The 14,790-nt window shown below is 30.6% G+C and overlaps 2 protein-coding genes across 2 annotated transcripts; both read left to right on the forward strand.

Annotated features, from left to right (window-relative positions):
* The first annotated feature begins 2,222 nt into the window (after nt 1–2,222).
* LOC109800555 (sugar transport protein 1) lies at nt 2,223–5,537 on the forward strand. Its single transcript, XM_020361334.3, has 4 exons — nt 2,223–2,434; nt 2,515–2,840; nt 3,631–4,260; nt 4,938–5,537. Exons 1-4 carry the CDS (start codon nt 2,299–2,301, stop codon nt 5,382–5,384), a joined length of 1,539 nt encoding a protein of 512 aa, XP_020216923.1. The 5' UTR covers nt 2,223–2,298; the 3' UTR covers nt 5,385–5,537.
* Nucleotides 5,538–7,238: 1,701 nt separating this feature from the next.
* On the forward strand, nt 7,239–10,009 carry LOC109801429 (sugar transport protein 12). The gene is made up of 4 exons (XM_029271932.2): nt 7,239–7,564; nt 7,673–7,998; nt 8,155–8,784; nt 8,886–10,009. The coding sequence occupies exons 1-4, from the start codon at nt 7,429–7,431 to the stop codon at nt 9,330–9,332; spliced, it is 1,539 nt and encodes a 512-aa protein (XP_029127765.2). The 5' UTR covers nt 7,239–7,428; the 3' UTR covers nt 9,333–10,009.
* Nucleotides 10,010–14,790: the final 4,781 nt, after the last annotated feature.

A 14,790-nucleotide genomic window follows, 5' to 3' on the forward strand; every position in this document is an offset into this window, starting at 1 on the left:
TTTATAATTTCATAAAGTGTTATGCCAAAATTGATAATGTAGCATAGAACACGAGCGCTTCATCAAGAGAAGTCGGGGAGGAAAATGGTCATCATCAAGAGTAGCATTCCTCTAAGTATACTTTTTGGCTGTTTCTCTCCCATGTAAAAAACATTTAAATCATTAAATGGTTTCACAAGATTAACTAACATGTTTCAAATTGAAAGTTGAAATGGATATTTAGCCTCACCGGGCCAGTATAATCCAGAAGACGTACGTGTACAATAAACCTCAGCCTCAAATTTTTTCTGCGCTCTATAATATTTGCAAGATAGAGCAAAGCTTCAACTATTTTAGGTCCTTTTCCTCTCTTCAGATTTCATCCTTCAACTTATTAAAATATAAATTTAGAAACGTTTTTAAAAGCTTAAATACTCTTTATTTTTAACTTATATTTAACCAGGTTATAAGTTTTTTTTTTTTTTTTCAAGTAAAATGCTTCCTTGTCAATACAATATAGGCCCAGAAAAGTTGCTATTCTTTTCCGATCGAGGCAGACCTGAAAGCATCTTCTAATAAATATACATACATGACTGAAAATATACATCCTTGAGTCTTTACTTTTAAGTGAGGTGTTTAGTTATTTTTTTTTAAGTAGAAGTATAATAAAAGAAATGAAAGTTAAATAAAAAAGAAAGTCCAAATTTATTTCGAAATTTGACTTTATACGGAATTAGTAAAGTATTTTATTATATATATACAATTAAAATTTAGTAATAGTATAGTTTTATTTATTTTTTATTTTATTTTAATTTTTTACAAAATGCTTAGAGAAGGTTAAAAAAACAAAAGCAAAAATAACTCGTTAAGAGGAAATGGTGTTCTTCAAGAATCGGTCATTAACAAAGCTGCATTTTTACGGAATAATCTTCTAATACTTCCAAACTCAAGTTAGCATTAACATCTACAAACACTAAAACTATTTTGAGTTGTCAATAAACTAGTTGTATAATATTTTTTTTTAAAAAAATTAGTTGATTCTCCTATACGTGAGCGTGTACTTTAATAAAAAATTAAATTAAAAGAATAGATAAACAATTACACTTAGTTTAAATTTTGGCACTTAATAATGATTTAAAATAAATGAAAGATTTAATAGAAAGATACGTACAATTTTATCTAAAAAATTTAGCATGTAAATACTAAATATTAATCCATAAAATTTCTTTTTCAATTTTTTTTTGATAAAGATAAGAAAATAATGAGGATTAAATCTAAAATCTCGTGCTTCTAACTACTCTAACATTTCTCATTCAATCACTAGGTTAACTTAGTGGTTTAGTTTCCTTTTCAATTATTACTATCTTTAATTTACATTTATATATTTCAAACTTGCAACTATCGAGCTTTCACTTTTAACACTCATTCCATTAATGAAATATTAACACAAGCTTACACTTTTCCACTCCCGGAAATTAGTTACAAACCACAATGTCTGCATAAAGAAATAATAATTTATAAAAAAATAAAAATTACAGTTATTTATTTGTTTTGAAAAAATTATTTATACTTAATTTATTTAATTTTCACTTATACAAAAATTTGGCAGGAATTAATATGTACTGATGACTAAAGAAGTCGAACTTATTCCATTATCCAAAGAAAAAGATAATTTATTAATCCCTCAAATTGCCACGTACACAATTTTTCTCAATCTTTATTAAACAGACTTAACTCAAAATAAAATAAGTAAATCTAGTTAAAATAATTAAATAAAGTGATAGTTTATATATATATATATATATATATATATATATATATATATATATATATATAATAACTGTGATAATTATGTGTTATGTTAACTTTATTATAGTTTGTACATACCAAATTTGCAGATTATAAAACTCACTTAGTTATATAATAATTTAATAAAAAATTTACAATTAAAGCATTTAATTATTTGTGAATAACTTAGTTTTATGATTGTTTTCATTTAAAAAAAATAAATGTTGTTTCTTATAAAAAGTTAGCTGATTCTCTTAAGAAAAAATAAATTAAAAAAAGACTAAATAGATTTTGCTAGTTTCTGTTTAAATTTTGTTATCCAAATAGATCTTAAAATAACAGAAAGATATACCAAAATTTATCCGAAACTGTAATCTGTTATGGTTAGATATAGATATAATTAATTGTTTTTTTATAATTATCATTAATCTTTGAATACCTTATATATTCTAAAGCTGCAGGTGTTGTTCAGCATTCACAAAGTCACAGTCACACCGATTCCGCTTTCTGCTCCCTCAATCCCTTAGCAAAATGGCAGGAGGCGTCATTGTTGGAGGCAATGTTTCTGGAAAAGATTATCCAGGAAAACTTACTTTCAGAGTATTTGTTACTTGTCTTGTTGCTGCATTTGGAGGACTAATTTTTGGCTATGATCTTGGCATATCGGGTTTGTTTCTGATTCAAGTATTATTTATATTCAGTGTGTTGTAATTGTGGTTGCATGAATAATTTGATTATTAATGACAGGTGGAGTTACCTCAATGGATCCATTTTTGAAGAAATTTTTTCCAGACGTGTATGAAAAGGAGCACAACATAAAGGCCTCGGTGAACCAGTATTGCAAGTTTGACAGCCAAATATTAACGTTGTTTACTTCCTCTCTGTACCTGGCAGCTCTCGTGTCATCAATCGGAGCATCCACAGTAACTCGAGTGTTTGGAAGACGACTTACCATGATTTCTGGTGGTGTGCTTTTCCTGGCTGGCGCTGGATTGAATGCATTCGCCCAACGAGTATGGATGCTTATCGTTGGCCGCTTGTTACTCGGTTGTGGAATTGGATGTTCCAATCAGGTAATTATTTTTTATCTTAAACATTATTTCATTATGTTCTCTAAAGTGTCAAATTTGTAGTTCCTTATTTAACTACTAATTCAATCACACCATTCACCTCCCTCAACAAAGGTTAAGATCAACTTTCCAAAATTTTAAATATTATGAATTTTACACGCTATTTTTACAATTAATTATAAAAAGATTGTCTTAATTTGGATTATGTCAAAATATATTCTTTTTGTATAATTAAATGTTTTTATTACCTAACCTTTCAGTCAAATTAATTTTTTTTTTCTGTCGTTTAATTTAATTTTAATAGACCTTTTTAAGAATTTATCAATAACTTTATTAAAATTTAAAATTTTGTTTGTATGTTTGAATGTATTTATTTATTACTAATTTTAATTGTAATATAATTTTAAATATAAAAAATATTTTAAATTTAATTATATAAAAACAATTTTTTATCATTATAATGTATAATTAAAATATTAATTTATTTTTCTTATTATTTGTTTGACGTTTTTATATTTTAATTACTTTCAATTTTAATTATCGTTTTATAATAAAATATAACATTAATTTTTTTAATTATACTTCTAATCATTATTAACACATGTTTTAATGAGGAAGAATCTAAAAGAGATATATTAAAAAGTTGTATATTTTTTTATGAAATTAAACATATGAGTTATATATTTTAAGTTTTGCAAAAAAAACCCGTAAACATGAAATAAAATAAAACAAAAAAGAATTAGTTTATGCATGAATTGATTGAGTGACCTTTTTTGTTTTGTTTTGTCCGCAGTCTGTACCGATTTATGTGTCTGAGGTTGCTCCCTACAAGTACAGAGGGGCTCTTAACATGATGTTCCAATTGTTGATCACCATAGGCTTATTTGTAGCCAATGTTCTTAACTACGTTTTCTCCAAAATGGAGAATGGAGAAGGCTGGCGCTACAGTTTGGGTTTTGCTGCAGTTCCTGCGATACTGATCATTATAGGTGCAATCTTTCTTCCTGATACACCAAATTCCTTGATCGAGCGTGGTAAAGACGAGGAAGCCAAAGAGGAGTTGATAAAAATTCGCGGCACCACCGACGTTGAGGAGGAGTTAAAAGATTTGATTGCAGCGAGTGAATCCTCGAAAGCTGTTAAACACCCTTGGGCTTCTTTGCTCACAAGGCACTACAGGCCCCATCTCACCATGGCCATTGCCATCCCAGCATTTCAGCAACTCACTGGCATGAATGTCATAACATTCTACGCTCCTGTTTTGTTCAAAACCATCGGATTTGGTGCCAATGCTTCCCTCATGTCTGCTATGATCACCGGAGGTTGTAACGCTGTCGCCACCCTTGTTTCCATTGCAACGGTTGACAAGTTCGGGAGACGTAGCCTTTTCTTATTTGGTGGGGCTCAAATGTTCATCTGTCAGGTATGTTATGTGCATTCAACTTCCGTCTTTTGTTTTGTTATGCTTTTATGGATTGGAATTTCAATAATAAATATGAATAAAATCTAATACATATATATACTACTCCAACTCACCATGCCATTTTGGAAATGGAATCAAATTGGAATTGTATCTGCTTTTCTTGCCCTTCAACACATATTAGTTATATTTCTTATTCTGCATTGCACATATAGGTATGTGGAATGATTCTCGAATAAAATGATTCTGTGCCAAATGGGTAAAAAATTATGATCTGAAAACTTCAACTCCAGCTTACATTTTCTTATCCAAACCAACTTCACTCATGTTTTATGGTTATTCTTATCTCTCCCTCTCCCTACTTTTGTTAATCTTGAGTGACTGAAGCATTGTATTGATCCGCTGCTCCCTTACACTGATTGATGTCCGCAACATGAGAGAAAGCGTTTCAGTCAGATATAAGAATCAAGAATATGCACTAGTCTAGTGTAGCTATGTTGTCCATTTTAATGGAAGATCTTCTGTTAATGACTGGTCTGGTCGCCATAAATACACTATAATTTTGCCAAATTAGGCAACTAAACCCACTAGGCCGAATCATCCTTATTACTTCTCTAAATAAATTAATGTGTACATAATTTGAGTAATAAACATTTGTTTTGTTTTGGGTGTACTTGCAGATGTTGATAACAGTGGCAATTGCTTATAAGTTCGGAATAAATGGAAATCCTGGTGTGTTGCCAACGTGGTATGCCACAGCTGTGGTGGTAGCTATTTGCGTGTATGTGTCTGGATTTGCATGGTCTTGGGGTCCTTTGGGATGGTTGGTTCCCAGTGAGATTTTCCCACTTGAAGTTCGATCTGCTGCTCAGAGTATTAATGTTTCCACCAACATGATCTTCACATTTGCCATTGCTCAAATTTTCACCGCCATGCTATGTCACATGAAGTTTGGACTCTTTATTTTCTTCGCATTTTTTGTGGTGATCATGAACATATTCATCTACAAGTTTCTGCCAGAAACTAAAGGAGTCCCAATCGAAGAAATGCATTGCGTGTGGCAAAAACACCCTTATTGGAAAAATTTTGTGAAGCCAGCTGAGAAACAAGCTAACGCCGAGTGTTAGAATGCAACATTCTCTTTCTTTTTTCTAGTTTCTTTTAGGTTTTAGCAAAATGCTATTTAAATGTATTGCGACTTTGCGAGTGGTATTGTCTAGATTAATTTTTTCTATTAAAGTATTTAATAAAAACTTTAATTTCACTATTATAGTCTTTAATGTGTGACGCTTTAAATTTAATTTTAAATAATTCTTCAATCATTTTAATATTATTAAACTTGATCATTTGAACCATAGAAAAAATATTATTAGAATGTTTTTATCAATATATTTATTAAGTTTATACCATGCACTACTGGATCTTTTCTACTTATAAAATCCATCCAATAAACGTATACAAATTAAATGATATATATAGCTACCAGATTCACATGTTATAAAATTTGCTTAGTTTTCCTATATATTAATCGGCCAAGTTTGTAATTTAATTAAAAATTTATAAAATATTTAATTATTAATTATTTGAGTTGTGTATAAATTTGTTTTATGCTTTTTTCCTCTTAACAAATATTTGATTATCCGGTGAGCAGACTCTAAAAAAATAAATTAAAAAAATAAATAGATATTTATGCTTTCAATTTAAATTTTGTCATCTAATTTTTTTCAAATAACTGAAAGATATATGCCTAGTTAAACAGAAATATACACCAAATTTTATCTGAATTTTTTTATCGTTAACCCTAGAAATTATTACTTGATTAAAAAAATTGTGAACATAATGGCAAGAGAGTGCATAAAGAGATAATATATGCATATCTATAATAAAATTAAAAAATAAAATAATTGATTAAAAATACCATAGAATTAATTAAATACAAAATTAAAAGAATAACAAAATGTTAAAAATAAAATATAAATAATATTTTTAATAAAGAAAAAAATTTAAAAAAATATAAAAGGCAAATGTATGAATGCATCATTAAGGACCGGAAATAACTTAGTATTGCTATTGATTAAAAAATAATCGTAAGCGCAACTAAATTTAGATGAATATATTCTGTATTTTTTAATTTTTATCATCCTGAAATTCTTATGGTAAGCATTAACTAAATATGATTTGTGAAAGATCTAAATTTACTTTTAGTTGTTATAATTTTGGTTTCAAAATTTGTTTATAATAAATTTGGTCTCTTTAGTTTGAAAAATGGGAGACGATGGCTCCTCCAAGTCTCCTCTCTTCCTCCTGACTTTGAGGCAGAGCTTTTGGCCATATTAAGGTAGGTCTGGAGTACTGCTGGCAATGGGTTTTAGGGAAATCATTTGTGAATCTGATTGTGTTGAAGCTGTAGTTGTTGCACGAGGTCTAACTCAGGATAGATTCATTTTGCATGAACATGGAGATGTCATAGTTCACAACTTCACATAAAAGCAATAGTAAAGAAAAACTGGAACATTTCTTTTGCTGTTAATGCACGTAAATCGTAATGTAACGTGGGGGAACCCCTCCATACTTTGCTCTGCAAATCATGGGGAAAATTTGGTTTTGCTGTGTAGTTTTTTGGACGTTTTGTATTTTTTAGAACATTATATAAAAAAATATACAGATATTAATATCATGAAATTTACTTAGTCATTAACAAATAATAATCTATAAAAGAAAGAAATAAAAATTCACATTTATTTATTTGTTTTAAAAAATTCTTCTCTTAAGTACAAAGGTCAGTCTATTTAATTTCAATTATTAAAAAATATGTCAGAGATTGAGAAAATAAAATATATTTTTTTGAAAACAAATTTAAGACTAAAATGTACTTACTAAATACTTTTAAAAAAATATTACAGTAATATATATAAAAAAATGTCACTAGTGTAAGTATATATTTAAATAGATCTTTATGCTTTTCAGTTTAAATTTTGTTAATAAGAAGATCTGAAATATACTTAAAACTTTATCTGAAAAGCTACTCTGTTAGAAGAGAATATATTTTAGAAGCTATATATTTCAAGTTTAGAAGTAGTTTGTTCGTCATTCATAAATTTTCATTTCTGCTTCTCCCTCCATCAGCACTCACAAAGCTTTCATTTTCAACTCCTCCATCAGTCACCCACAATGGCAGGAGGGGTTATACTAGACGGCAATGCCTCTGGAAAAGATTATCCCGGAAAGCTTACTTTCCGAGTTTTTATTACTTGTTTCGTTGCTGCATTTGGAGGGCTAATTTTTGGCTATGATCTCGGAATTTCGGGTGTGTTTTTTCATCCAAAAGTTACATACTTACATTTAATGTGTTATAATTCATTATAGTGTTGTTTGTACGATCTGCTTGCGTGAATAATTTGTTTATTAACGACAGGTGGAGTTACGTCTATGGATCCGTTTTTGAAGAAATTTTTCCCTGAAGTGTATGAAAAGGAGCACAATGAATCGCCCAACCAAAATCAGTACTGCAAATTCAATAGCCAAGTATTAACGTTGTTTACTTCCTCTCTGTACCTGGCTGCTTTTGTGGCCTCAGTCGGGGCATCCACCGCAACTCGAATCTTTGGGAGACGACTTACCATGATTTCTGGAGGTTTGCTTTTTCTGGTTGGTGCTGGATTGAATGCTTTCGCCGAACATGTGTGGATGCTCATCGTTGGCCGCATGTTACTTGGTTTCGGAGTTGGATGTGCCAATCAGGTTATTATTTTATTTTATACAACATTCATTGTGCATGTTACTAATTAATATATATATTCTATTTCTGATTCTATTGGTACGTCAATAGTTATGCAATATGCATGCATGTATGAATTGATAGCGTGCGTGTCTTTTTCGGTTTTTTTTCTTCTGTAGTCTGTGCCAATTTACGTGTCTGAGGTTGCTCCCTACAAGTATAGAGGAGCTCTTAACATGATGTTCCAATTGTTGATCACCATAGGCTTATTTGTGGCAAATGTTCTCAACTACCTTTTCAACAAAATGGAGAATGGAGAAGGGTGGCGCTACAGTTTGGGTTGTGCCGCAGTTCCTGCAATAATGATAATTTTAGGTGCAATCTTTCTTCCCGATACACCAAATTCCTTGATTGAGCGTGGTGAAGAAGAAGAAGCCAAAAGGCAGTTGATAAAAATTCGCGGCACTACCAACGTTGATGAGGAGCTTAAAGATTTGATTGCAGCGAGTGAATCATCGAAAGCGGTGAAACACCCTTGGGCTTCTTTGCTGACTAGGGCCTACAGGCCTCATCTCACCATGGCAATTGCCATTCCAGCCTTTCAGCAACTCACTGGCATGAATGTCATAACATTCTACGCTCCTGTTTTGTTTAAAACCATTGGATTTGGTGCCAATGCTTCCCTCATGTCTGCTATGATCACTGGAGGTACTAACGCTGCCGCCACCCTTGTTTCCATTGCAACGGTTGACAAGTTTGGGAGACGCACTCTTTTCTTGCAAGGTGGGGCTCAAATGTTCTTGTGTCAGGTACATGCACGCATTCAGCTTCTTCTCTTTTGCTTAAATTAATTTTCTTAATTACTTTTTTGTAATACAGATGAGATGATTTGTTTTGGGTGTGAGTGCAGATGTTTATAACAGCGGCAATTGGATATAAGTTCGGATTAAATGGAAACCCTGGTGTGTTGCCCACGTGGTATGCCACAGCTGTGGTGGTAGCTATTTGCGTGTATGTGGCAGGATTTGCATGGTCTTGGGGCCCTTTAGGATGGTTGGTACCTAGTGAGATTTTTCCACTTGAAGTTCGATCTGCTGCTCAAAGTATCAATGTTTCCACCAACATGATCTTCACTTTCTCCATTTCTCAAATTTTCACCGCCATGTTATGCCACATGAAGTTTGGGTTGTTCATTTTCTTTGCATTTTGTGTGGTGGTCATGAATGTCTTCATTTACAAGTTTCTGCCAGAAACTAAAGGAATCCCAATTGAAGAAATGCATTGCGTGTGGCAAAATCATCCCTTTTGGAAAAAATTCGTGAAGCCGGCTAAGAAACAAGTTGATGCCAATTGTTAGGATGCCAAGCACTTTCTATTTAATATTCCTAGTTTATTTTGTTCTTAGGTTGGTGTTTTTCTTTTCCCTTTGTGTGAACGCAGCTGTGTTTTTAGTTAATCGGTATTTTATTTGAGTTTCTGTGGGTAATTTGTTTTGAATTTTTAATGAATGGAAGTATTTTAATTTTGTAAACGTTTGAGTGAGATCAATGGAGGCAAATTGCGGGATGCCAAGTACCTTGAGATTCTCGGAGGATAATCTGGTAGATTCGAGATTGTAAGAACTAAAGTCAAGCTAGATCAACCTGCACTATTTTTCTGTTACTGATTCTCTAATCTTATCTTTTCTTTAGCCTTTAGGTTATCTCTGCCAACGTATCTAAATGTTGTTGCTTAGTCAGATTCTCTGTTACTTAATAAACATCGATTTATAAGAAGTCATTCACTGGATATAATGGGGTCTGTCGCTCTTTAGATAAGTTTGGACCGTGAATATAAGGAGTGAGGTGGATAAGCCATTTTGGGCCAAGTGCTAATGTGTATATTTATTCCACATCTCGAATTTTAAATTATATTATTTTAAACATTTTTATAATTTACTTTTCTGTCTTTTTATGTTGACGATTTTGTTTTTTTTCTTTTAACACGCCATTGGTATAGGGAAAAGGAGAACAACTGAAAAGGACCGCTATAGCCTAAGTTGCACTGATTTATGTATCTAGCCATTACCAAAAAAAAAAGTATATAGATATTTTTATGATGTTTGACAAAATTGCAATTTGTAATGTCGAAGGCAGAACAAGTATGTTAATGGGGGCACAAATTTCCTTGCAATTTGATTACTCTGATTTCTACGAAGTAAAGCAAATATGACTTGGATTGTTTCCGTTTCCTTTTAAATTTTGAGTCACTTGTGCAGTAAAAGAAGCAACAATACGACAACGGTCATCACACGCATATTAGGCACAAATTTTCATTAGATTATATACCAGTATTTGACTAGACCACCATTAATTGGGCAAACAACTGGAGTACGTTACAAGGTTTCCAGAAGAAAAATTGTCATTTATATCTGGGACGGCAGAAATGCTTTGACTAATTAGCACTGCTGATAAACTATGATGTCCACAACCACGTCCCATATTGTGCCGCCCGAAAGCATAAGCCTCTTTAGTTCAAAGTCAAAAAAAAAAAAAAAACCAGATTCCTTAGATTAATAAAAGTTTAAGGATAATTCAAACCGGAAATCATTTAACAACTTATTGATATTCAGTTTTGGTTAAACCTTATTGTTCACACTATAACAGTTGACATTCCTTTTCTTTATTCGATTTTTAGAGATATGATTAATTGATTGGGAAGTAGAGAGTGATAATATAGCTCTGGTTCCATCCCCACTAATAACTACCCAATTCATATGAGAAGACCAGCAGGGTAATTTCATTGAGTCCCCCAAAGTGTGTCTTAATCCTTTTAAAAAGATCACTGTACTCTGATATTGATAGTCAGAGTCAGTCAACCACAAAACATAAATGCATTCTTATGGAAGAGGAACCAACATAAATCATGGAACTAAAGTGGGTTACTAATTTAAATAGGGTTTAAGCTTATTTTAAGCCATGATTCCCTCGCCATGCAACTAAATTAATCGTTGACTTGTCAAAATGGACAAACAGAAGCGTCAAAATTTGATACCGAATAAAGTATATATATATATATATATATATATATGATCAGGGTTCAAACGACACCGGTGTAACTTTAACTAAGTGTTATACCGCTCAATAACTTTATATTAAATGTGAATTTTGTAAATCCAACCGTTAGATTGAAAGTTCATATCTCTTAGATCATATATATCAAATTTTATATTAATCTAAGATGATTTGATACTTCATTTTCATAAAACAAAATTGACGTAATATACACATTTTAAAATATACTAAAATATGAACACTTTGATTACCTTCAAGTTGTTGTTCAATTTTAACAAAATTTGACATATATGATCTAAGAGATACAAATTTTCCATCTAACGGTTGGATTTTTAAAATTCACATTTAATATAAAGTTATTGAGCGGTGTAACACTTAGTAAAAATTACACCGGTGTCGTTTGAACCCTCCTCTCTCTCTCTCTCTCTCTATATATATATATATATATATATATATATATATATATATATATATATATATATATATAAATAAAAGGATCATCGATATGAAATTTTAACTATTTAATCATTAAATTAAAAATTCCTAATACATAAATTAAATAGATAAATTATTAAAAATTTTGAAAACTATTTAATTTTTCATTATATTAATTAAATTAATGTATAAAATATTTTTATAATTTTTCATCTATTTAAATTAAAAATAAAATATCAAATAATTTTAAAAATTTTAAAAATCCGTAAACTTAATCTATACTATAAAATTTTTAAATTAACAATTGAATAGTTAAAATATGATATAAAATATGAGTTATTAAATAAAGTAAACTTAAGTAAATTTATTCAATAACAAAATTCCTCTCTATATATATATATACTATTTTCACTAATTAATATATATATATATATATATATATATATTAAAAATATGTTATATACAACAAGATATTAAGATTAAATTAATGTTAATATATTAGTATAATTTTTGTTAGGAAAAAATTAAACTATTAATATAAATATTGAGTTTATTTTGAGAATATGATAAAATATATCCTTTCCGGAATGTGATAAGAGTCTGACTACTGAATTTTCAAGTCTTTTTAAGTAGACAGTCTCTTCTAGGGTATAATGCAAAAAATATCAATATAATGCAAAATACCACACTTTTAGTGTAAACTTGCAATCCATATACTATAATGTGGTTCAACGGTAGGAGTTGATTCACGCTTAAACAAGGTCAGAGGTTCGAATCTTGCCTTGTATATGCAGTTACGTTAAATTTTGGGGTTAACTATCCTACCCTTTGAGGTGCCTCCAATATAACGAGGAGATTAGTCGCTGTTGATACTCCACGAGCAAAAAAAAAATTGTTATTAAACAAAATTTGTACTAATTAATGGAAAATAATTTTAATGCCTTTGTAATGTCACTAAGAGCAACTCCAATGGGAGTTGTTTGTCCCATGAAACGACTCAAGTCTCGGGCCTTTGTAATGTCACTAAGAGCAACTTCAATGGGAGTTGTTTGTCCTATGAAGCAACTCAAGCCTCGGTTTCTTGTCATTGGAGAACTCTGAAGGAGTGATAAGGGTGGTCCATGTGGTTTGGGGAGAGGGATATAGGGTTGAGTGACTAAGAGGGTGTGGGTTCGAATCTCCCCACTAACAACTAACAAACTAACCATTAACATTTGCCGTTCAAAAAAAAAAAAAACATGAGTTGTTTGAAGGAGAGAGAGAGTTGCTTCCTCAAACAACCGTTCCTTACCAGATTTCAAGCAGATTTTATTGAACATATTTGCAAAACGTTTCGAAAATAATAATGATAAAAATTAATTTTGTATAATGTTTATGTATTTACTATTATTTTATTTATATTTTTTCTTGTAATTTATTTTCTTTCATTGTAGTATAATTATCTTTTTTAATAAAAATTTAAATTTGGTTCATAAATGATTAGAAAAAAATTCTAAAAGTTAGATTTCTTAAAGTTTCTTACCATTAGAGTAAATTTGTGTTTGAGTTACTTAATTTTGACATGGCACACTGAAAATCACTTATTTCATTTTTCAATGCATGAAGCAACTCAAATGAGTTGCTTCCATGTGCCCTAATTTTTCAATGTAGTACATATGTAACAAAAAGCATAATGTTTACAACTTTTGAAAGCTGGCCTATTTTTTTTAATAAAGCAAATTTAACACCATACAAAATTATTTATTAAAATTAAGAATTAAAAGATTGGGGTTTTCAAAAATAAATAAATGAAAATATTTCTGTAAAAAAAATATGCTGAAAAGAATGTTGATGACTATATTAACTAATAATAAAAATTAGTAAGAGAAATATTATTGTTTATAATTGTTGTCATAATTATCAATATTATTATTGTTATCATAATTTTTTTATTACCATCTTTATTAAAATAATAATAATTTATTATAGTATTTAATATTAAAAATATTGTAATAAGTTTAATATTATTTTATTTATTTTTATATTATCATTCACCAAATAATATACCAAACAAAAAAATTATAAGCATTTCTTTTTACTATGTGCCTCAATGTACATTAAATGCACCCATCAGAAGACTACCTCCAGCACCTTCAACAAATTTCTGATTAGAAATATAGGCTAAAACCATATTTTGCTCCCTTATATTAATTGTTTGTTTTAATTTAGTTCCACTTTTATTTTTTATTTTAATTTGGTCTCAAATTAATTAATTGATTTCAATTTAGTCTCAAATTAATTAATTGGTTTCAATGTGAGACTTTCGTCCAAATTATTTAAACAGAGTTAACTTTTGATCACGTGGATGTCACGTAGATACATACGTGGAGCCATGTGGATGACAATTTTTTTGAAAACACCTGGACCCAGAACGGCCCGTTCTGAAACCAGAACGGGCCGTTCTGGTTGCACTTTTGGTGTGTTAATTTTGCAACTGAAACGGGCCGTTCCAGATGCAAAAATTAACCCGTTCTGGTTTCAGAACGGCCCGTTCCAAAATTGAGAATATAATATTCTTGACTTAATTGTGGCATCCACGTATGCATCTACGTGGCATCCACGTGGCTAAAAGTTAACTCCATTTAAATAATTTGGACGGAAGTCTCACAATGAAACCAATTAATTAATTTGGGACTAAATTAAAATTAATTAATTAGTTTGAGACCAAATTGAAACAAAAATAAAAGTGAAACTAAATTGAAACAAATAATTAATATAATTGAGCAAAATAGGATTTTTGCCATAAATATATTAATCCTGCCTGTTTTGTTGAAACCAGCGGAAAAATGAAAACATGGGTTTTGACCTAAAGACAAATACAAGACAAAGAAGGGCCAGAACGTAGTACTTGAAATGAAGTTGCAATTGACCGTAGAAGCAAAAGATTAGGTGGAGAGACACGTGTGTATATGTAGGGCAATGAGTTTCCTTCTGGTCATACAAATATTATATTAAGAGATACTACTTTATGATGAAAGTTGCTATCGTACTTGGCCTCTTTACGGTTTTCAGCAACAATAAAATATTCAGCCTTTGAAATTTTGATGTGTCCGTGCGCATGACACGCTAGGAATTGTGTCGAAGAGGAAGACAATGTTCTAGATAAAGAAGAGTCGTATACGAAGGTGGCTATGGCCATGTCATTGACACCGTCCTTTTGTAACTTTGACCACCACCGTTTAATTTCTTTTTCTATGTTCAAATAAATAAATAAGCCGACTGGAGCTAGAGGGTCAGGACAAATCCTTTGGGGCTTTGCCACACTCGATCAGCGTTCATGACACTCAA

The sequence above is a fragment of the Cajanus cajan genome, chromosome 11, assembly GCF_000230855.2.
Source record: "Cajanus cajan strain Asha chromosome 11, NIPB_CcT2T_4, whole genome shotgun sequence".
Lineage (NCBI taxonomy): Eukaryota > Viridiplantae > Streptophyta > Magnoliopsida > Fabales > Fabaceae > Cajanus > Cajanus cajan.

Excerpts from the sequence above, each read along its gene's own strand:
- LOC109800555 (XM_020361334.3), top strand. The coding sequence starts at position 2,299 with ATGGCAGGAGGCGTCATTGTTGGAGGCAATGTTTCTGGAAAAGATTAT. Across the intron at positions 2,435-2,514 it reads CTATGATCTTGGCATATCGG|GTGGAGTTACCTCAATGGAT; the intron begins GTTTGTTTCTGA and ends TATTAATGACAG. Across the intron at positions 2,841-3,630 it reads GAATTGGATGTTCCAATCAG|TCTGTACCGATTTATGTGTC; the intron begins GTAATTATTTTT and ends TTTTGTCCGCAG.
- LOC109801429 (XM_029271932.2), top strand. The coding sequence starts at position 7,429 with ATGGCAGGAGGGGTTATACTAGACGGCAATGCCTCTGGAAAAGATTAT. Across the intron at positions 7,565-7,672 it reads CTATGATCTCGGAATTTCGG|GTGGAGTTACGTCTATGGAT; the intron begins GTGTGTTTTTTC and ends TATTAACGACAG. Across the intron at positions 7,999-8,154 it reads GAGTTGGATGTGCCAATCAG|TCTGTGCCAATTTACGTGTC; the intron begins GTTATTATTTTA and ends TTTCTTCTGTAG.